The sequence below is a fragment of the Myodes glareolus genome, chromosome 10 (genome assembly GCF_982192425.1).
Source record: "Myodes glareolus chromosome 10, mMyoGla1.1, whole genome shotgun sequence".
NCBI classification, from domain to species: Eukaryota; Metazoa; Chordata; class Mammalia; order Rodentia; family Cricetidae; genus Myodes; species Myodes glareolus.
The window spans coordinates 13,956,231-13,979,784 of NC_142035.1; the positions used below are offsets into that span (position 1 = coordinate 13,956,231).

Sequence of the window (23,554 nt, forward strand, 5' to 3'; positions counted from 1 at the left end):
TGGCCTCCTCCAGAGCTCAGCTCTCCCTGTCCTGTGCCCTGTTACACTTCCTCGGTCTGGGGCTGGGGAGATAGCTCTGTGTACAAAGGACCTGCTGAGCTCTGAGTCCCAGTTTCCACATTGAGGTGAACATGATGGCATAAACCCAACACCAGAAGGTGGAGAGGCAAATTTCTGGGGTTACTGACCAGCCAATCTAGATGGTAAACCTCGGCTTAACTGTAGATCCTGTTTCAAAATAAAAGGCTGGCAACGTGGCTCAGTGGGTAAGACCCTTACCTGGGAGCCTGACAGCCTGAGCTCAGTCCCTGGACCCACACGGTAGAAGGTGAGAACCAACTCCTGCAAATTGTCCTCTGACCACACTGGTGTGCCATGGCATGTGTTCGCACATACATACATACATACATACATGTAATAAAAAATAAAGTAAGAAACTAGAGAGATGGCTCCACGGGAAGAGTGCTTGCTATGCAAACCCAAGAACCAGAGTTCAAATCTCCAGTGCCAACATAAATGCCAGGCAAGTATGGCAGTTCACCTCTAACCCATTTCTCAGGAGGAAGAGACAAGGAATCTCCAAAGCAAGCTGGCCAGCTAGACTAGACAAACTGGCCAACTCTGGGTTCAGGTGAGAGACCCTGCCTTAACATATAGAGAGACATAGAGCAGACATTGATGTCAACCTCCAGCAAGACACACACACACACACACACACACACACACACACACGAAATCTGTAGCAAATAACCCCATACCCGCACCACCTTCAAGCCATCTCTAATGAAGACAGAGTTACCATATCTATTTCACAAATGAGGAGACTAAGGCCCCAAACCACAGAAGGAGTCCATGCAAGCCCAGGGTGATCCAATCCTCCACACCGGAAGTCTCCCTGAGCCCCAGGAACAGAGCCACCCCACCGGCTCCACCCTCAGGTCCCGTGTCCTGCTGCTGAAGTGGTCTCATGGCTCTCTCGGGGATGAGCAAGGGGTCCCAGAGCCCCACCTGCTCCCAAGCAGAACAAACAAGAGGTGACAAGGATCAGAGGGGAAATATTTATACACGCTGCAGCGCTCTGTGAGCCCCTTGGAGGATGTCGCCCTCAGCCAGAGCAGTCGCCTGTCACGCTGGATTACCTCAAAGGCTGGGGCCCACTTAGTATGCTGGCTCCTCTCTCCCGAACCTCTGAGTCATCCATCCTGCCCATGCAGACGCGCCTTCCACTGACATTATCTTTAACGTTTTGTAATCATGAAATATTAATGACCAATATTGAATTTAAAGTACAATTTGTGTCTGGATCCTTCGATGGAAAGGGCAGTTGTAAAGGGATAGTCTTAGGGGGAGCTTGTGGAGAGCCAAGGATGGAGTAGAGGGGGATGGAGGTGAAGGTGTATGCACCTGGCTCCACCAGGGTCATCAGCTCATACCCGGCCAGCAAAGAAGGTGGCTGACTGTTTGGAATCTTCCCACAAGGGTCCCCCTGAGCCAAGCCACATCTCCCAGCACCCCAAGTTTTCCTACATTCAGATGAGTTTGCGTGCAGATCTAGAGACTGAATGGTGTCAGTCAACTGTACCGCCTTCAAGAGTAAGTTCCGGTCTCACCCTGTGTGGCGGGGGACTGGGCGGGTGTAGGTAAATCGGAGGGTAGGAAGGAATGGGCTCATGTATGCCCTCTGGAATGGGGCAGTGAGGTGAGAAAAGGTTCCCTTTGTGTGACCCTTGTCACCTCTTGTTTGCTCCATTCCTCTGCTCTCCCAGTTTTCCCTTTCTTACACTGGCTTTGACTTCCCGCCCTCTTGGAGGGCAGAGGGACAGAGACTGCAGAATGGAGTGGCCTTTGTGTATTTAAAGGCATTGGTCAGTATCACAGATAAAACAAAAATCCCCCCTGGGCTTGGCAATCACATTTTCCGCTTCTGGTAAGGTGCCTGACAGACACTTAGCAAAGTATGATTAGTAGCCAGGGAAGGAATCTGAGACAGGGGAATGTCAGAGATGGTGACCCAGGTCCACCGGTCTCCCGGTCTCCGTTTCACATGAGGAAATGGAAGCCAAGGAACAACTGACTTCCTGACTCTGTCCTGTGCTCCTTGGAGCACTGTGGAGGGAGCAGAGACTGGGGAGCAGAGATCATAATGGGGCTTCAAGGCTTCCCCCAGGGAGTCCTCCCCTGTGCCCGCCCAGCCAGGGACTGCTTATCCCACACACACACCATGGGGATACCTTGCTGAACAAATGGTAGTGGTTTTCCTGAGTTCGGTGTGGGGGGGGGGGGGAGTGAGGGAGCAAGGAGAAACTAGAGTGCAAATGAGGTGGTCTGGAGAGGTCTGAGGAGCAGGGAGGGGCTGGCTCACCACTGAGGGCCAGAAGAAGGGACTCAGAGGTGGGTCTCTGGTAGGGGAAGGCTTTCTAAGAGCTGAGATTTTTATCTCCCTGTGAGTCAACACTGACAGGATTAGAGACCCCCTCTGAGAACAGAGAGATGCATATGGCTGAAGCAGGGAGCTAAGGAGAGAATACAGATGCAAGACCCTTTAGGAAGGGTCTTGAGTGTCCCCTGTGCAGCCAGATGTTGGGGCATTAGGGAGCTAGTGCAGGTCTTTGAGCAGAAGAGTGCTATGGTCAGATGTAAGGTGTTCACGGTTTCCTTGGCCTGGAGAAGAGGGGACATATGGGGAACAGAACAGCCTGGAGCTAGTAAGATAACTCATGTTAACTTCATGCGTGGTGTCAGACAGAGCCAGAGCCGGGGAAGCCAAGGTGGGCCACCTGCCTGCCTGGTAGAGGCTGCTTTGAGACACAATGACTTTCTGGCCTCTGCGGTGTGTAAATCATTTCTGAGTTTCTCTTGGGCTGAGTGGGACCTCCAGGATCCTGAGCACTGAGTAGATACCAACAGGGCCAGAGACCGTGATGTGTACAGAGTCTCAGTAGGATAGCCCTACTCTGTCGCAAGGGAAGGAAAGCTTCTCCCAGTGCCCAGACCCACTGTTTTCACAGCCCCTGCTTCGCCTAAAGTCCCTCCACTGCAGAGAGGTCTGAGCCCACACTCCGCACGTTGGAGCCAAGCACGTGACCAAAATTCTTGAGAGAGGCAGAGGAGGGTGCCTGAACCTTCTGTCCCCACCAAAGGGACATGGGGACAGGGCAAGACATGCTAAGAGGCCGCTCCAGGCTGTCGCCACACCCTTCCCTAGATCCTCTTCTCCCCCCACCCCCACCCCGCCTCCCACGCCTGCCTGGGCTGTGTGTAATTGGGAAGATCAATCTTTCTGCCCAGCTGACTGGCTCTCATCAGCACCTAGGGTAGGGACAGCAATCTAATTCCCTGGGGAGGAGGATAGGGCGGGGTTGGGGGCTGTCAGGGAGAGGGTCCCTCCACTCCACACCCCTCCCTTGTCCACCACACTAAGTGGGTGCAAAGATGACCTCTCCTCTGGCTCCCTCCCTACTTCCCACTCTCAACGCCTCCCCACATTCTTTCTCTCTGGGCTCCTCTTTCTCTGTGGTGCCCGAGGAAAGTCAGAGCATCTGGCCCACTAATATTGCTGCTGTGTTAATGGTTTCCCTGATCCTTTCATGGGTCCTTGGAGGGGTGCAGCCACATCATGCCCCAGTCCCTTCTCAGAGTCTCTTCTGAACACAGGTCACAGGCATGTATGCCACAGACAGGGAGAGCCCCTCACCACACACAATTTTACTTAAGCACCTATTACGGCATGCAGTGTTAAACAAAACTTCTACTTACAGAGGAGGTGAATGAGGGCGACAGAGACAGGATGTGGGCTCTGTAAAGCACTTGTTTTGAGAGTTCAGAGACCTGAGTCCAATCCCCAGAACCCACATAAAAGTGCTCAGCACAGTGGGAAAGAGACAGGAGAACCCCTGGGATTCACTGTAACCAGCATAGCCTAGTCAGCAAGTCCCCATGAGAGACCCTTCTCGAAGGAGGGAGATGACATTATAGAGAACGGCACCAGAGGCCTCCAAGTAACCATTCATATGTGCACCTGCACCCAGACAGACAGACAGACACACTTTAAAAAAATGCAAGGTACCCAGTAAAAGCCGTGATGGCGTGTATCATAGGAAATCATGGGCATGAGGTGGTGGGGGGAACCATCAAACAAGCCATCAGGAAGGAGCTGAAGGGCAGACTCAAGCAGAGGGAAGAAGTGAAGTGGAAAGAGAGCCAAGGCTAGGGACATGCTGGCCATCTAACCCAGGCCACAAGACCTTGTCGGAGAGAGTCCAGGGCTTGGGCTGAGGGCAGTCAGGGAGAACTGCCTGGAGGAGGCAGGACCGTTGGGGCCTTGAAGGGTTCTGGCAGCTGAAGTGTTAAAAATTTCTGTTAGTTAGAAACTCTTCCCTTTGAAAGCAGGCTTTATCCGACCCAGCTCTGTCAGCTGTCCCTGTGAGACCTCGGGGACAAGGCTTCACCTCTCTGAGCCCATTTCCTCATCCACAAAACAGCACTGATTCAAGTGCCTTGCTGTTTCACAGTTGACAGGATGACGCAGGAGGCACAGACCCTGAAGGGGTTTGATATATGTCTTCTGCCTTTCTTAAGGGGAAGGTGACACCTTCCTTCTGGTCACTAGACCACACCCTATGTCCTCTTCCTTTCCCACTGGCCCCATTCATCTCTGTTTTCTGCTCAATTGAGTCTAAATGCCCCATGAATGACTCTTTCCCTTGTTAGTGATCTGAACCCTCCCATACACTCTGACCCCAGGGCCTTTGTATGTGCCGATCACTCTCCCCAGAGCAATCTCCCTCCCCCATCCCCTTCCCCTAGTTACTTCCCAGTTGGATCTGAGTAGAAATGTCACTTGCTCCATAGAAAACATGCTCACACCCAGCAGGGCAGGACTCCTTGCTACATGCTTTCGGTCCCTGAGCTTTTCAATTCTTGTCACAGTCTGGAGTGGTGTCTGTCTCTACTTCTACATCGAAAGGCCGTGTTGTTCTTGTTCATTCCTGTGTCCTTGGTACAAAGGAGACTTCCATTCCACAGTCGTCAGCGAAAACCACAAGCCTCTGCTACGAAGAAAAGTCCAACCTCACCCCAGCTGCTGTGCTTGGGGAACCCCAGGGTACCGGGCACCAGGAGGCGGAGAGGCCAGTCCAGCTACTCTCCCAGAGCCCTCCTTCCCAGCCTCTTCCGACCCCTGGGGCTCCACCTGCCACCTCCCCAGATGCACAGCAAGCCAACTGACGAAGGAAGCGCCAGGCCAGAGCACGTTTAATTTTAATTTAGGAATCGGTTAAGGCTGCAGGCCCGCTCAGCTCTGGGCTGTCAATCAGCCTTCCTCAAGGCTGCATCAATTAGTTTAAAAATATTGAATGTAATTTTGCCTGACACAACATATTGCAGCTACTGCAAAATATAATTTATTTTAGAAGAAGAAATAATTAAACTAATTTGCATGTCAGTCAGCTGAACTGAGATGGCAATGGGGAGGAGGGCCATGGGAGACCTGGCCCCTAGAGGGGGCACCTGCCACTGGGCACTGGGTGAGGTCTGCTCTGCCTGGGTCTGAGCAGCTGCCGCTGGATCTACAAAGAGGCAGGCAGCAAGAGGGCCAGACATTGTGTCTGGACCACACACTTAGAGTTAGGAAGCTGAGGCCAACTCCAGGGATGTTCCTGACTCCCGCCCCCCCCCCCCGCCCCCCCCGCCTCAGTTTCCCCATCTACAAAACAGGCTTGATCTCACCTTTTCCTGGGTTGTATGGAGACCCACGTGAGGTCATAAACAGGAGAGGTGAAGGCTCAACACTGCTGAGTGTTTTGCTTCACAGCAGACCCCTGGAAGGTTACAGGGCTACAGGCAGGCCGTCCATTTATTACTGATTGAGTGACATGAACTGACCAGGCAGGACTGGATGATATCAGAGTCTTGCCATTCACCCCAAGGCAGAGTTTGAAACTGGGTATACAATGAACTTCCTTGGGCAATGCTAACCTTCAGCACTGGTATTTTTTAAGGCTTCCCGGGTGAGTTTCCAGGGGTGAGAAACATGGTCTAATGTTGAGGGCACGGAGTTGGGGGGGGGGAGTCAGGAGCAATGATGATTCTGAGACCCTTTCTCAGACAGAAGGACTCAGGGCTCTCTTGGGAAAGTGACCTATGTGTCGTTGAAGGAGGAGGCTGGGAAGGCCCGAGTGTAGCACACACCATGGTGTGACAACAGGGGACTCCCAGTTGCAGAACCTGGGTAGAAGGTGACTGCCCTTCCTGAGAGGACTGCCATGCTCCCAGGTCTTTCCCTCCTCTCCTCTAGCCCCACACCCCTACTACAGAGGCAGGGGGCCATAGAGGACACTCGGGCCCTCACTAGCCCCACCATCAGCTGGGAGACAGACACCCGCCTGCCTCCCCCTCCCCCACCCGCCCTCCCAGAAGCTCCCCATCTGCCTGTGGAGGTTCTCTGGCAACATGCTCTTAAAAATAACGGCTCACTGGCATCCCCAATCACGACTTCCCTCCCTCAGTCCCGGAAGAGTCCCTCTAGTTGCTGAGGTGGCGTATCTTGATAAACTGAGGAGATAACATGGCCCTAACTGAGGGGAACTCCAAGAAGGGGTCAGCAATGCTAAGCAAAGAGTTTCCCTCCTTCCCCTGCTTCCCCAGAGGTGGCCCACCTGCCTTCCCATCTCCAGTTCTGTCCTCTCCAGCAGCTGCAGTCAGCATCCAGCAGCCTCTGAGTTCAGAGCAGATGGGTCCACTCCCTCCAAAACTCATGGGGTGCCTGGATTCCTGGGAACTCCCAGACTGCCCCCAAAATAGCTCTCTGCCAACTCAGCTGGGGACTCTCACCATCCACGCATCTGCTTGGAAATGGGGTGACATTTACTCTCCTGGGGGTTGCACCTGCAGTGAGTAGCAGGTAGACAAGGTCAGTAGTGAGCATGCTCGCTGAGGATGGGGTAACAATGGGACCCAGGTAGGGGGAAGCTAGAAGGACCAGTGTTCAGGGAAGGGCTCAGAGAGGCCAGGCTGAGGCAGCCAGTTCTCGGTTACTACTACAAACCTGTGTGCGGGTCTTCTGTGTGCACAGATCCAAGCACTTTGTAGCTGTTAACTCGTAGCAAGAAAACAAATGCAGAGAAGTCAGCTCACTTGGCTGAGATCACAAAACTCCTAAGTGGCAGAGGCAGACCCAGTCTTAATCACCACACCCTGTCCACCTTCTAAGTATAGAAACTGATGTCAGGGTCTTGTCCACACTCAAGGTCTGGGTCGTGGTTTCAACCACCCCAGAAACTCAGGCCTCATCTCCATCTCTTCAGATTCCATTCATCTACCCAACTGTGAGGGACAAGCTATTCTATCCCATTTGTTGGCCAGATGCACCTCCTTGAACTCATCTGGTCTTTGCAGGGCCAGATGTACTGAGAACAACAATTTAGGGGCTCGGTCACCAGTTGACCCACTGTCTAGACATGGCCACATATTTCAGTTTCTCCTTTGCAGTGTGGGGACATGAATTTTAGTAAACCACAGAATCCACAAGGGCAGCTGAACGATGGGCATGTGTGCTCGGGGAGCACTCAGTGCTCTCTAGGTGACAGGGCGTTGGAGGCAGAGGCTTCCTCTGAGGGTACCTGGTGATTGTGGTGGAGGTGTCAGTGGTATTGAACTGGCTGGCCATCATTGTAGCTACACTGAAGATGGTGCTAGTGCTGTTGGTGATAGAGGTTAAAACATCGGTGGTGGTGATAGAGGGACAGTGGCCATGAGGGTGATAGTCTTAGTACCTGGGAGGATGGGGGAATAACAAGGATGGAGTTAATGGATGTGGTGATGGTGATCTCCTGGGATGATGGAGACAGTGGTGAGGATGCCACTGTTCATTACCTGCTAGAGTCAGGGAAGACAGTGTTGCTGGTAGTCATAGTGATGGTTTAGTAGCATTAATGATATGGTAATGGTGGTGGCAGTAAAAGTAGTAACAATACAGATTGTGGTGGTGCTCCTGGTGGTGATGGTGATGATATTGGTGATGGTGATGCTGATGATGATGGTACTGGTGATGGTGTTGGTGATGGTATTGGTGATGGTATTGGTGATGGTGATGGTATTGGTGATGGTGATGGTATTGGTGATGGTGATGGTGATGCTGATGCTGATGATGATGGTACTGGTGATGGTGTTGGTGATGGTGATGGTGTTGGTGATGGTGATGGTGATGGTATTGGTGATGGTGATGGTATTGGTGATGGTGATTATCGGCGAATTAATCCCACACCAGTTATGTTTTAAGGGATTATTTATTTTGGGGGGTAAAACTTACATACACCATAAACCGTCAGGAAGGGAGCCTAGTCGCTGGAGCAGGAGCCGGGAGCGGAAGCCGGGAGCAGGAGCCGGGACCAAGCACCGGAACCAAGAGCCGGAACCAAGAGGGCCTGATCCGGATCTGCTTCTCTTTTTAAAAGAGAAATATACCACGCCCCAGTGGGCTGGTATTTCAGCAGCTATTGGCTGACGGAGCAGAAGTCGCTCTCCGCTGCACTGTGGGCTTGTATTTCAGCAACTATTGGTTGAGGCAGCGGAAGTTACTCCCACAACAGGTGATGGTATTGGTGATGGTGATGGTGATGGTATTGGTGATGGTGATGGTGATGGTATTGGTGATGGTGATGGTGATGGTATTGGTGATGGTATTGGTGATGGTGATGGTGATGGTGATGGGTGGGTGGTACTGTTGTTCATGGCCGCAGAGGTTGTGGTGGTAATGGCCATGGGATTGACACTAATATCAATAATAGGGATAGGGATGGTGAGTATGGTGAAGACTATGGTGGAGATGGAGAGGAGGATGGTGAAGATGGTTATGGTAATGGTAACGGCAGAGGTGGAGTGGCAATAGTGGAAGTGTTCACGGTGATATAGTAATGGTAGAGATGAGTGTGGTGGAGATGGGTGTGGTGGAGAGGATGGTGGTGGGGATGCGATAGAATGGGAATGGTGCAGATAGGCATGGTGGAGAGGTGGGCATGGTGGTGGATGGTAGAGATGGGTGGTAGAGAGGATGGTGGTGGGGATGGGTGTGGTGGAGATGGGCATGGTGGAGAGGATGGTGCAGAGATGGTGGTGGGGATAGATGAGAATGGCAGAAGGTAGAGGAAATGTTTAAGAGATTGGGGTAGGGATCGCGGCGTCTTAATCCTAGATGTCCCCAGCCCTGGTCCTTGTCCCCATTTGGATAACACACAGTGTCTGTCAGGTTGACTCCACTGCCTAACCTTTTAGGAGTTAGCAGTTGTCTAATCTCATCCCTGAATCTGCTTGCCCTCCTCACTCTTCTCACAGACAATCATGCCCAGCTATCGAGAGCATCTCTCCGGATCCGAATCCTGGATGTGAACGACAATCCCCCGGAGCTGGCTACACCCTACGAGGCAGCTGTGTGTGAGGACGCCAAGCCAGGCCAGGTACCCAGAGGGACTGGGGACCAGGGAGCTGTCATGCCAGAGCCCCCATCTCACCACATTCTGTATCCTGCCCCTCCCTACCCTACAGCTTATCCAAACTATCAGCGTGGTGGACAGAGATGAGCCCCAGGGTGGTCACCACTTCTATTTCCGCCTGGTACCGGAAGCACCCAGCAACCCTCATTTCTCTCTGCTGGACATCCAAGGTGAGCTACCTGTGAGCCATCACCCCCAGGGTGGCAGAGAGGGCCAGCATATTGCCTTCCTCCTCTGTAGAAACTAAGACTCCATGAGAGCCAGAGCTGAGTCCAAGATCACAGAGTATGAGACCAGTTATGGCTGACACCTAGCCACTGGCCAACCCCGAGGGTTGCCTTGGTGAAGGGATACATCCCAAGGGCAGAGAATGTCAGTTGAGCACCCAGGGGAGCCGTAGGGTAGACACTGGAGGACAGTCCCTGAGCCAAGTGACAGAAAGGCAGTGCCATACACACACCAGCACGTGTGGTTCAAAGTGCCGCCCAGCTCAAGTTCCTTGTGGCATTCTCAGAGACACAGTGGAGGGCAGTTTTCCCATCCCTCCCCACCTTAGTTGTCTCAGAAGGAAAAGGCTCTTCCCAGAGTTCTGCCGGGTCTTTCAGGGTGCATGCCTACTGAACCTTTCCAGTTCAATTCACATCTACACTTAGGGGTTTCATACCCACACCCATAAGGTACAAACACACACACATACACACACTCACTCACACTCACTCACACACACACACACACACACACACACACACACACTGTAAGAGAGAGAGAGGGAGAGAGAGAGACACTTGTCTCTATACAGTATAGATGTTCTGTGACTCAGTTTCGCTCCTGCAGAAGCAATTGCCCACCTGCCTGAGCTGAGTCTCTCATGATACTGTGCTCCATCCTCATCCAAAGTCCTCATTACAGTGGCATTGAAATCTCTAAAAGCAAAGCCAAAGCTGAGCGGGGCAGATGTCAACGGACAGGAGTGAGGATCCCAGCAGGCAGCCCACACTCAGCTAAGGGCTCTCCATGACTTCCTCTCTAAGCCTCTGTTTCATTGTCTGAAAATGGGGCTAATACACAGCACCTCACGTGGTCGGGTACCCCCGGAGGAGGAGGGCTCCTGGGGCAGACTGTAGACCCCAAACTCTCACTGTCTACTTTCAGACTATTAAGCACTGTTGAGTCATAGTCCCTATGTAGCAAGCTCTGTTCTGGGCCCTGGAAACACAATGACAGATGGGAGAGAATCTCTGCCCTCGTGGAGTTCATATTCTATTGAAGCAAGACAGAAATTAAACAAATCAATAATATATCAGGCATGATGAGTGGCCAGGGAGGAGGGAGAGCGCAGCCTTGTTCCTCAAGAGTCTGGGCCTCATTCAGTTCGTGGTGGGACTTTGGGTGCCCAGAGCACTGCTGGCACCTTGTAGGCGTTCAGTAAATTGTGTGGCAAGAAGTTGAAAATGAAAGGTGGTCTGGGAGGGCCTCTCTAGGGAGTAGTCGATGAAATGGGTGGCCAATGGCTCAGTGGGTCAAGTGCCCACTGTGCAAGGATGAGGACGTGAGTTCAAATCCCCAGCACCCATGTCAGCTGGGCACAGCAGTGTGTTTCTATAGCCCTGCCACTGGGAGGCAAAGACAGGAGGACCCTGGGAACGTGCTGCCAGCTAGCCTAGTCTCATCGGTGAGTTCCTGGCCAAGAACACCCTGGCTCAGAAATTAAGGTGGAAAACGATAGAGGAAGACAGGCCACCGACATCTGCCTCTTACACACAGGCAGGCACACTGCATATCCATGCTCACACAAGCACATACCACACACGCGCATATACTTAACACTTACACGAATACATAGAAACTAAAGGCCACCAGGGAGTGAGCCACGCAGATAACCGGAGGGAAAACCGGCTGGTGGCCGAAACAGCGAGTTTCAAACAAATGGAAAACAGAAGTGGAAATGGACACGTCAAGAGGCATGGGGTGGGGGTGAGGTTAGACCATGTTGGGTCCTTCTGGTCCTGGAACAGGCCTGGGGTCACTTCCAAGAACTTTAGACCCTACCCCCTACAGGGAGACGCCTTAAGGCCACTGAAGTCCAACCCATCTGTGTTCCCAGGAGCCACATTAAGAGTCTTTACCATGCAGAGCCTCTACTCTGACAACTGAGGCCTGAGGACAAGGACAGGCAGCTAGAGCTGGACCCTGGAGCCCCTGCTGTGTCTGGCATCAGCCCCTCCACGGAGGGCAGAGGCATGGCTGTGAGAAGGGCTAAGGCTGTAGGAGAAACTGAAGCTCAGAGTCACAGCTATTTAAATCTTTTTGGAAGTAATTCAACAACCAGTCCAGTTCAGCCCACACATTCCTCCCATCCTACCCTGAGCTGGTGCCCATGGTCAGTCCTGTACCTGCCTCTCTAAGTTCAAGGGTCTTTGCAACTCTGGGGCCTGAGGCTCCACCCCTACCCTTTCTCCCAGCTTAGGGGCCTCCAGAGCTCCTTTCTGGGGTTGTCCTCTAGGGAAAGCTTTGGGGACAGGGTAGCCTTAGCCTGATGAGGTCAGAGCAGCCACGGAAAACCTCTTCCTCCAGCCCTTCAGCCCTGTCCCTCAACATCCCAACCCCCACCTCCTTGCCGTATAAATATCTTAGGTGACAAGCAACTACCCCAGCCCATCTGCTTCTTTGTACAAATGTGTAGCCAGTTTGGAAATGTGATTTATAAATATTGCCTTTGCAGCCAGGGATTGACGCTGATGGATGTCGGGCCAGATGGATGGATGCTACTCCCGGGCACGGGTCCCGCCTTGAAGGGTGGGGCAGGCCTGGGGTGGTCAGTAGCTTCTCAGAGGAAGGCAGGTGGATGGGGTCAGGGCGATACCCCAGGAATTCCCTTCCACCGGGCGGAGGTATGGCAGGGCTCTGAGTGCTCAGAACATCTGACTGCGTAGTGGGAGACAGCAACCCTGGGACAGCATCTCTGTCCTGCTTGGCAGTTGGAGGCTGGGCCAGGGCCAGCCACTCATTTCTCAAATCCGTCTGCGTCTCTCTGCTGCCACTCCTGCTATTGTCTCTCGCGAAACACACGGACGTTTCTGACCTGTAGTCCATGGCAATGCCTGTATTTTCCATTGTAAGTCTCCTTGGCTACCAGGCAGGTTCAAGCCAGGACAGAAACCCTGTCTATCTTATTCACAGCCATGTCTCCAGGGGCTAGAATAATCCTGATGTATAGGGAGTCCTCAGTTCAGATTTGCTGTGGAATGAATGGAAGATGTATCACTGGGTCACTTCTTGGTTTAAAGCCCACGAATCAATGGTCGCCTGCTTTTCAGAAAGTAGCTCAAGTTCCTTATGAAAACTGGCCTGCTAAACTTCCCAGGATGGGCTTCTGCCTCTCTCCAGCCACGGACTGGGCTTCAGCCTCAGCGTCAACACACGGGCTGTTCTGGTTTCCTGGACTTACCCACCCCCCCACCCCAGGATAAAGTTCCGCTCGGATATCTATCACTTCTCCCAAGAAACTCTCCCCGATCTCCCACGCATGGTCAGGTCCTCTCACACAGTCTTCCCCCTATGGTCCTTCCCAGTACTCTCACGGTCTGTGATCCTAGACCGAGCTGTGGGCTCCTTCAATTAGTGTTTGTCTCTGACATCAGCAGCTAGCTCTGATCCAGGCAACAGCTGACTTAGCTCGACATTATTTCCCCTCAGCAGCCGGCAGGCAGCCTAGTGGCAACAGTTAACTAAAAGCTGAAGAAGGAAGAGAGAGAATGAGAGAGGGAGGGAAAGAGGAGAGGGAGAAGGAGGGAGGAGGGAAGGAATTGGTAGATGGCAAGCGAGGGGAGATGGATGAAGGAGTGGAAGCTGATGGATGGCGGAAGGAGGATTGGGGGATAGGTGAGGGATAAATAGGTATATAGTGAAGCACGAATGAACAGACAGGTAAATGATGACGAGTGGATGGGTAGGTGGGATACAGAGGACGGAAATGGATGGTGGGTGGGTGAGTGCTGGAGGGTAGGAAGAGTAGAGATGGAAGATGGCGAATAGATAGAGGAGAGACGGATAGACGCTGGAAAGTGGACAAATGTATGAAGGCGAGAGGACTGATGGGTAGATAGATCTGTGGATGGATTGTGTATGTGTGATGTATGTGTGTATGGGTGGATGGATGATGGAAAGTGAATGTATGTATAAAGGCTAGAGAATGGATGGACAGATGGATCTGTGGGTGGTAGAGGGTAGATGGATGGACGATGGGTGGATGTTGGAAGGTGTGTGTATATAGTGATAGCTAGAGCCATCTCTCTAGCCTGTAGTCACTTCTTTGAAAGTTTTTAAAATGACATTTGTTTATTTTGTGTCCTGAGTCGGGTGCAGGGAGGTGTGCCACATGGCATTTAGAGGTCACAGGATAACTTGGATGAGTTGGGTCTCTCCGTCCACCATGTTAGTCCTAGGGGTGGAGCGCAGGTCATCAGGCTTGGTGCGAGCCCCTTCATCTGCTGAGCCACCATGCCGGCCTCACCAGTCACTTCTTGCTGAGCCTAGTTTACATATACACCAAGGAGACCCTGCCCCAGCCATGGTTAGAAGAGCCAAAATGTGTGTTTCACATGCCCACAGGCTGATATATGAGAAGCATCCAGTTGGTGCTGATGTAACCTCCTCCATCCCCTTCTTTGCCCTCTGCACTTGGGCCTCCTTTCTTCCCTGGTAGGAGGCAGTGTTTTTTAGCCTGAGCTGCCTCAGCCTTTAACAGGAGGCTCCGGAGGCTAAACCAGAACTTGAGGCACTGACCCATAGCTGCCGCTTAGCCTAAGAGTTGTGGTTCCTTCAAACTTTGTTCCCCTGAGACTGACATAGGGCCAGGCTCCAGCTGGCCAGGAGAGAAGAAACAGGCGCACATTTGCTTCTTACAAGGTGACAAGTGCCACAACAGGACCGTGCATGGGTCCAAGTCGTCAAAGCAGGGCACTGGAGCTATAAATCCCTCCTTCCCAGGAAGTGGAGAAAAGAAGCCATGGAGGAGAAGTTGTATCTAGATGAAGCATGATGGATGAGGAATTTGCCCAGGCAAGAAGGCAGAGAGGATGTCCCAGATAGCAGAGACTTGCAGAAGCGAGGCAGAGACATCCAAACAGGGGAGCAGGTGTGGGGTGCGGCACGTGCGAGAACTATCAACCAGCATTTAGGAGGAACTGTTGTGTGCTGGGAACGATTCTGTTCCATCCTCATTGCGAGGTGAGACCCTGGCTCTGTTTACTGATGAGGGCACTGAAGACAGAGTGAGCTAGTGCACGGTGCATACGTGTTATTAACACTTACATGGAAATGTTCAACCATGCACAACAGTGGTAGAAAAAGACACTGAACCTTGTCACATCTGAACCTCTGCCCACCTCCTATGTGTGTTCAAGGCCGTGAAGCAGTCTTCCCAAGGGCTCTTTCCTCATCATTGTACCCATGGTAAAGAAGACCAGACTTGGAAGACTATTGAGAGGGGCAGCTGGGGAGACTGGCTCTGCCCGGGGCTGGGGTAGTTTAGAAACTAGCCCCAGGAAGACCTCAGCTTGCTTCTCCACACCAGCATAGGTTTCCTTGAGATACCTGGGACCCACAACAATGGGAAAGGGCTCTGGGCTCCCAAGGTCTCAGGTGAGAACCTGTGCTGACAAGGTTAAGGGGAGCTGGGCCTGGCAGGCAAGCAGTAGGCCATCAGCAGAGGTGGAGTGTCACTCCTGGGGCTCTGAGCCCTTCACACTCCCACACTGTGCAGGATGGAGAGGCGCTCCCAGAAAGCAAGGGTCAGTGCTGCCTGGTGTACGTGGGACAGGTGTGGATAAGGCAGGAAAAGGGGAGGAAGTGAGTGCCACCTGTCCCTTGTCCTATGCTGCCAAACAGTTTCCCTTTGCCAGTTTTGCCTGGTCTGCAGCAAGCTCAGGCTGGGCAATAGGCATCGCTGTGCAGTTTACCCCTCTCTCTGGCCACCTGTGTGAAAAGGACAACTTTGGGTAGGGAGGCGAGGCTCTGTGGTTTCCTCATCTGGCCATGAAGGCTGTGTTCCCGCCCCGGAAGCTCGGCTTTGTAATGAACACCCGTGCTCCAGAACTTCTGAGTAACATGGAGAGCAAAAAGGCCCCTCAGCGACAGGCTCGTGCCAGCCAGTGCTGCCAGCCACCTCTGATGACCTTGGATTTGTCAAGGTCCAGCAAACCACAACCAAGGACCACAGGACGCCTAAAAGCAGAGTGCATTTGAAATGGGAGCTGAATCTGGAACAAAGCAAAGCTTTGATATCAATGGGGAAAAAAGTTGGCATAGCCAAGGCCAGGACCTTGGCCCAGCTGGGGACAGAATCTTGGATTAGCTGGGAACAGTACCTTGGCACAGCTGGGAGCAAAACATCTTAGAATTGATGAAAACACACTTAGGACAGCTGGGAACCGAATCCGGGGACAGCTGAGGACACCCAGGGGCTCTGTGAGCCAGAGGATCTCAGCAGCTGGGGCAGAACTAGGGAAGATAAAGGGACAGACGTGTGGATCCTTGGAGAGGCAGCAGTTCGGGGTGTGAAGGCGCAGATCTCGAGGTAGGCTCAGGATGTGGCTGCGCCGGGGTCTGGACCAGCCCTGAGTCACACACCCCCGTTTCTTCCGCACAGATAACACAGCTGCGGTGCATACACAGCATGTGGGCTTCAACCGGCAAGAGCAGGATGTATTCCTCCTGCCCATCCTTGTTGTGGACAGCGGGCCACCCACACTGAGCAGCACGGGCACCCTCACCATCCGCATCTGTGGCTGCGACAGCTCCGGCACCATCCAGTCCTGCAACACCACCGCCTTCGTCATGGCTGCCTCCCTCAGCCCCGGTGCACTCATTGCTCTCTTGGTCTGTGTCCTCATTCTAGTCGGTGAGTTCATGTGCATCCCACCATTATTGGACTTGGGCCTCCTTGCCCAGATAGACCACAGCCTGGGAAGGGAGCCTCAGTCTCCCCTCTATAACAATAGACTGGCTAGAAGCATCTCCGACCTCTACCTGCAGCCCCCGTGGGAAGGCTCTGAAGTGCGGATGGTGGCCCACTTGGGACAGAATTCATGCAGTGCCCCTCACGCAGTTCAAGATTCCCTAGTGTTTAAAACCCCATGTATAGCCCAGTCTGGTGGGTCGCTCCTGGAATCTCGGCACTTGGGAAGTTGAGGCAGGAGGATTGCTGCATGTTAGAGGCTCGCCTGGGCTATGTAATAAGTTCCAGAAAGACCTGGACTACAGAACGACACCCCTTATCAATAAAAAGAAACAGGGAGCTGAGGTGTGACCTAATTGGTAGAGTGTTTGCCCACCGTCCACAAAGCTCTGGGTTCAATCCCAAGTACTGCATAAATTAGGGGGTGATGGTGCAGGACTGTGATCCCAACACTAAGAAGCAGAGACAAGAGTATCAGAAGTTAAAGGCCATCTTTGGCTATACAGGGAGTTTGAGACAAACCTATCAGACATTAATCTCTGTTTCAAGGAGGCCAGGAGGAGGGAGATGGACACCAAGCCTAGCTTTTAAATTCTCTTGTCTAGTGCCCTTATTTGTTCTCCGTAAAGAGACGCATGGCTGCATGACTAGGCGTATCAACCCGTTTCTCAGATGAAGAAACTGAGGTTCACAGAGGTTATTTGGCTTGGCTAAGGTGGCACAGGTTAGGTCTCCTTAGTCTGTGTCTCCACCTCTAACTCTACCACCTGCCATGAAACAACACCTTGGGGCACCTGGGACAACGTCCTTCGACACTGGGGACACTGGTACCAGAAGCTACTTGAACCCCAGTGTCCCTGGTGAGAAGAGATGTGACAGCCTATGACTGCTGTCACAGCCATGGCCACCCTAGTGCAGACTGTAGACACCACAGCCAGAGCACGGAGTTCTCTGGAGACCATGTTTGCCAGCCCTGCCCAGGCCCCCAGGAGATGACAACCCCCCTCATACTGTTCATCTCCAGTGACCTACTGCGCCCCTTCAGATCCCTGCAGAGGCCAGGAGCGCAGCCCCCTCCATCCCCAGCACAGCCCACGGCTCAGAAACCCTTTTTTCCATTGGGTGCACTTTACAGCGGTTTCATTTTCCGAGGCAGTGCAAACAAATTTCTGCCTAATTGCCCACAAACGAAGAAAGTGCACATCAGTGCTCTAAAGGTGACGGGCGGAATCACTGATCAGGTCTGGCACATCTGTCGCCCGCTGCCCGCAATCCTCACCATCTGCTCTCCTGGGCATCCCTTCCACAGCCCTGGGTCTCCAGCTTCAAACACTGTCCATCGATCTTCTCCCCTTCTCTCTTGACACGTTCCTTCCCTCCAGCCCTCCCTCAAAGCCTGCCTCTAGCCCCGTTCCCTTCCCTGTTGTAAGCTACCATGTTAGGTGGCAAGTTCGTACCCCGCGTGCTGGCTCTGGCTGCAGGTCTGGCTGGGTCAGTCTGGAGCCGATAGAAGAGTCTAACCCTGCCTCAGGGCTTGGCATGTGTCTGTCCATCAATGTATCCACTCCTCTATCCAACATCAGCTATTCACAAATCCATCAGTGAACCCCTCTCAGATGTTTCCACAACAGGGTTTATCACTGAGCAAGAGATTTTTATTTAAACTCATTCTCGGGGCTAGAGAGATGGCTCAGCAGTTACAAACACTGGCTGCTCTTCTGGAGGATTTGGGTTCCATTCCCAGCACCCACATGGCAGCTCGCAAACATCTGTAACTCCAGTTGCTGGGGATCTGACCCATCTTCTGGCGTCAACCAGCGCTGTGCTTGTGCCGCACAGACACACAGCAAGCAGAACACCCAGACACAAACACACAGTGAACTAAAAATTATTCTTAATTTCAGACATATATACAATGTATCTGGATTATATCCACCCAACAACCTCCCCCCCCCACCAGACCCTCCCAACATGTCCCCTTCCCGCCCTCAGGTCCTCTTTGTGTCTTTGCTGTAATAACCCATTGAGTCCCATCAGTGCTGCCTGCACGTGTGGTCATCCACGGGAGCGTGGTCAGACTACCAGTGACCAGGACCCTGAAGGAAAAAACCCTGGCTCTTCCTTTCTAGGCTTCCACCAAGGTAACGTTAGGGCTAAGGGTGGGTCCTCACTGGCCCCTCCCCTATCCTTGCTGGAAGGTCAGCTGACTTGACCATAGTTGCTGTGTGACAGCCGAATTCAGAAGGCAGCTCGTCACAGCACCCCTCCCCCACTACGGCTCTTAAAAGGCTCTTATGTTCTTTCTTCCTCCTTTCACGTTCTCTGAGGCCTGGTGGAGGGAGAGGAGGTAGTGGGAAAGAGAAAGATCATTTCAACTTTGGGTGTATGAGATTCTCTTGGTCAACCCAGAGGAGTGGAAACTGGTCCAGGCTGGGGCCAGAGAAACTGAAGTTGGTAGAGGCAAAGTCAAAGCCACGGACCTGCAGGGCAGTGCCGAGCAGGGGAGTGTTGTGGAGGGACAGGTCCTGGGAAGACAGCTAGGGAGCTGGGGGAGCCCGGAAGGAGAGCCAGTTTGGAGGACTGAAGAAGGCATTAGTGACGTCAGCAAGGTGGGAAGAAGAGGAGAGGAATGTGAAGTCTTGGGGGCCGGACGAAGAAGGATATGAAGTCATTCGTTCACTCCTTTCAGTCAGTCTCCCGGCAACTCCTCCATTCATTCATTCATCCATCCATCCATTCATTCATTCAGCAAACAAGCGAGCACACATCTAATGTTTGTTCCATGCCAGGCACCAAGCTAGGGGAACATTTTTGGGTCTCAGAGGATATTTATTGGGGTTAACTTGGCAGGACCTGGGCTGTGGTGACCTGTCCCTCGCTAATTGAGAGGAGGAAAGGGGAGGCCTCAGAAGCAGATCTAGGACCCACTAAGGTCTCACAGTTGTGATGAATTCCTTGCAGCTGCTGCTGCTGAAGAGGCCACACTGTGTGTGTGTGTGTGTGTGTGTGTGTGTGTGTGTGTGTGTGGAGAGAGAGAGAGAGAGAGAGAGAGAGAGAGAGAGAGAGAGCGCTCTGACTGAGACACTGAATGAGAAGCAGAGAATTCCGAGGGTGAATGGAGGAGGGCAAGGACAGAAGACAGACAGGCAGACAGGTGCCTTCAACCTTACAGCGCCTAGAGCCCAGGATGGCTGGCCCTCAAAACGAGTGTAAATCCTTAGCACAGCTCTGCTTGGCAAGCCCAGTCCCACTAGCGGTGTTTCTGCGATCTGCATACCTCCTGAGATGAATAGCTCACCACCTACCTTGAGTGTCAGTTCAGTTCTCACTGTAAGAAAATGGGTTGGGGATGAAGGGAAACCAGGCAGCGAGTGTCCTATGCTGAGCTCAGCCCTCACTCTGTCTCCTTGTCTTCCCCCACCCACCCCGCAGTGCTGGCTCTGCTGATCCTCACCCTCAGGCGTCACCACAAGAGCCACCTGAGCTCCGACGTGGATGAGGACATGCGGGACAACGTGATCAAATACAACGATGAGGGCGGCGGCGAGCAGGACACCGAGGCCTATGACATGTCAGCGCTGCGGAGCCTTTACGATTTCGGGGAGCTCAAGGGTGGCGACGCGGGCGGGGGCACGGCCAGTCCCCCACAGGCTGCTTCCTCCTCCGAGCGCCACTCGCTGCCTCGGGGACCGTCGAGCCCGGAGCCGGACTTCTCGGTGTTCAGAGACTTTATAAGCCGCAAGGTGGCGCTGGCGGACGCGGACCTGTCGGTGCCGCCCTATGACGCCTTCCAGACCTACGCGTTCGAGGGCGCGGGCTCGCCGGCTGCCTCGCTCAGCTCCCTGCACAGCGGCTCCACCGGCTCCGAACAGGACTTCGCCTTTCTCCGCGCCTGGGGCCCGCGTTTCCGGCCGCTGGCTGCACTCTACGCCGGCCACCGCGGGGACGACGACGCCCCGGCCTCCTAGCCTCAGCCCGGCCAGTCCGGCAGCGCGGCCCCGACGGGAGGGGACCTGCATGGCCCCCGCGCCGCGACACGCCCCCAAGGGGTGAAGCTTGCGAGGACTCAGGGGCACGGGGGTGGTGACCAACGTCAGGAAAAGGGAGGGGAACCCGACCTGCTGGGGCCCTGGGGTTGAAAGGGACCGCGGAGGGGGAACCCGGTGTTGGGAAAGGACCTGGGAGGAGAAAGCAGAGGAGGGCGCTGCTGCCATGCCCGCCCCAAGGCTTTCTGGCATCTAAGTAAAGATGAAGGAAGGGCTGTTCATTTACTAAGCACCTACTGTGTGCTGGGAGCTACCCAGAGACCGAATGCATTGTTGTAGAAGCTATGAGGTGGAGTCCCAAAGGTGCCAGATGGGAAAGCCCCCCAGAGAAGTGGTTGTGACCTGCCCGGGGACACCCAGACAGCAAGCGGTGGCGTCTCTGGCACTGACCAGCTGCCTGGACAAGTCACCTCATTTCTCTGGGCCTCAGTTTCCTCATCTGTCAAATGAGGTTAATAACAGCACCTACCTCGAAGATTTGAGAGGATGAGAAGAGTTCATGTGTGAAGTTGTTGGGCAGTGCCTGGCACAGAGTAGGTGTTCAATAAATGCTCGCCTTTGTTACTACCCTTATCCTTGTGGTTACTGGAGGCCCTCGTGTCTGAGCTCACTCCCTCACCCTTCTGCCACCTCCCAGCATCTCCAAGGGAAAAGGAATGGGTCCCAGCTGTCAGCCCCTGGTCCTCCTCTGAGGGGACACAGATGTGCCTAGCAACTGCAGAATCTTCCTGCTCCTTGGGCTAAATCAAAATAAGGCCCCTGGCAAGGATGCTGAAACCAGATGAGCTTGGGTGAGGAGAAAACACTGCTCACAGTGGTGACCGTCGTGACGTCATCTGTCTGCTGTGGGGGCTGGGGTCTCTCCCTCTCTAGATTCCAGCCTAAGATTCTCCCGGACTAGGCATAGTGGCATAGACCGGCAATCCTGTGAGGGAAAAGCAAGAGGACCAGAAGCTCAAAGACACCCTCAGCTACTTCGTGAGTTTGAGGCCAGCCTGGCTACATGAGATAATGTTTATAAGATAATGGCTGTCTCCTATCCTCCCTCCCAGCCCCTCTAGGGTGACTCAGTGATTATCCATGGGCCTGGTATGAATTCAGGCTCCTGATAGTTGGCCACCCTTCATCCAGGCCCTCTACTGCTGAAGCCTCAGTTTGCTTGGCTGTAAAGTGGGGGTAGTGGATGCTAAAAAGGAGGTAGCTGGTGCAGAGCTCCAGTCTCACTGTCTCCCTGACGCATAGGAAGAATTCGGTAAATGTTCCTTGGTGACCTTGTCACCCTCCCAGGGAAGTCCAGCTCCTTCTCCCCATGTCAAAAAAAAAAAAATTGTCCACAGTGGTGAGCTGGAGGTAGCTGAGACCAGGAAACAGGCTCACAGCAACAACGTGCCCAAAATTACTACTGGGAGTACATTTGTGGTGTGTGTGTGTGTGTGTGTGTGTGTGTGTGTGTACTACATCCCACATGGAAAGAAGATAACTTCCAGGAGTTGGCTCTCTCCTTCCATGGTGGGTTCCAGGACCTAACTTAGGTGGCCAAGCACTTTTACCCAGTAAGCTGTCTCACTGGTCCCGGTAAGTAGTTCCCACCTTCCAGTAGCTAAAGGCCCAGGAGACAAAGGCAGAGGCCACTGGTAATAACACCTTTGTTGAAGCAGACTGAACAGAGCAAAGCCCCAGGAGGGCAGGATGGAGAGTAGATAATTCCCGGGGTCTACCGGGTCTTAAAGCGTAAGCGTGAGATGGATGAGGTGATCAGGCGAGCGGGAGATCTGCAAAGGCTGGACTAAGAAACCTTGCGGCTCTGTTCACCTTGGACCTTGGTGAAGGGAGCCCAGCCAGCAAGAGCTGGAATTCACACCAGGGTGAGTCACCTAGGGGGCTGGAAGGGCGTTCAGGAGGCCACTATTGTCTTACAATCATAGCTCCATAGACATTTATCCATTTTCTGAGGACCACTGTGGTGGCTGATGGCAGAGACATGGGTGGTGAGTGAGGTAGGGGACGTGGGAGTCGCATTCTTCCTACAAGGGACTCTCAACCCCCAGCTCCTATAGTTAATACAGCAAATGAGCATTTAGGGACCCAGCTCTCACAGAACCCAGGAACGGTTCTAAGGCTGCTCATCATTACGTCCCTTGCCAAGAGGAAAACTGAGACTGGGGGGAACAAGGTGACTTTCAAGGTCACCCAGATATTAACAGTTGAGACAAGGCAAGGCTCACCCCAAGCCTGCTACACACACACACACACACACACACACACACCTGCCTTGACTCACTCTGATCTCCCCAAACAGGGAAATGACAAGTTCAGAGGGATACAATGTCACAGGTCCAAACCCTACACAGGACCTGGCAAGGTCACAGAGTGGAAAGACTGGACCGGAATAAAGAATTTCACTGATCCTGAGTCACCATCCGGGCCTCCTGCTCTGTGGTCTGCCTGCTGTGTGACTTTAAACAACTTGCTCATGGTCTCTGCACCTCCGTTCTCTTACCCATTAGAGCACACCCATTGTTCGAACAGCGATTCCATGAGATGACAGTGAGGTCAAAATGCAGTATCAATATCCAACACTGAACACTTTCCCAAAGTTCACCCCTAACCAATGGGATAACCTCGGTTTATAGGTGAGGAAACCGAGGCACAAAGAGAAGAAGATGCCTTGGTCCAAGTTGATCAGGTTAAATTAAGTGGAGACAATCGGGCTTAAAGAGGGGTGTTCTGGTGTGGTGCCACCTGGTCAGCAGCCCTAGGACAAGGCACACTTTCAACCCTCAGCATGTCCTGACCTATCTGAATACCATCATCCATGCACCACTGCTAACCTACCCAGCCTGTGGTCCTCAAGCCTCTGGCAATTTCTGCTGGTTCTGGGGTGGAGTTACAAGAAAAAGTACCCCCCGGCCCCTTTATCCTAGCTGCTGCCTAGTTCTTGCTTCCCCATTGAGGTATCCCATGTGTTTGGTCTCTTCCCGGGTTCTACAGAGTGCCCACCCATGCCAAGCACCCCCTGGGCATCTCTGATGATCTGGAATGACTATAGAAGATCTGATGGG

At 53.1% G+C, this 23,554-nt stretch overlaps 1 protein-coding gene across 1 annotated transcript in view; it reads left to right on the forward strand.

Annotated features, from left to right (window-relative positions):
- Cdh22 (cadherin 22) overlaps positions 1 to 21,059 on the forward strand; it is a 67,178-nt gene extending 46,119 nt beyond the window's left edge. The window contains exons 8-11 of the mRNA XM_085697015.2: positions 9,331 to 9,452; positions 9,541 to 9,658; positions 16,138 to 16,389; positions 19,879 to 21,059. Of these exons, the coding sequence (XP_085553141.2) occupies positions 9,331 to 9,452; positions 9,541 to 9,658; positions 16,138 to 16,389; positions 19,879 to 20,414 (1,028 nt within the window). The 3' untranslated portion in view covers positions 20,415 to 21,059. The remainder of the gene's footprint in view (positions 1 to 9,330; positions 9,453 to 9,540; positions 9,659 to 16,137; positions 16,390 to 19,878) is intronic.
- Positions 21,060 to 23,554: the final 2,495 nt, after the last annotated feature.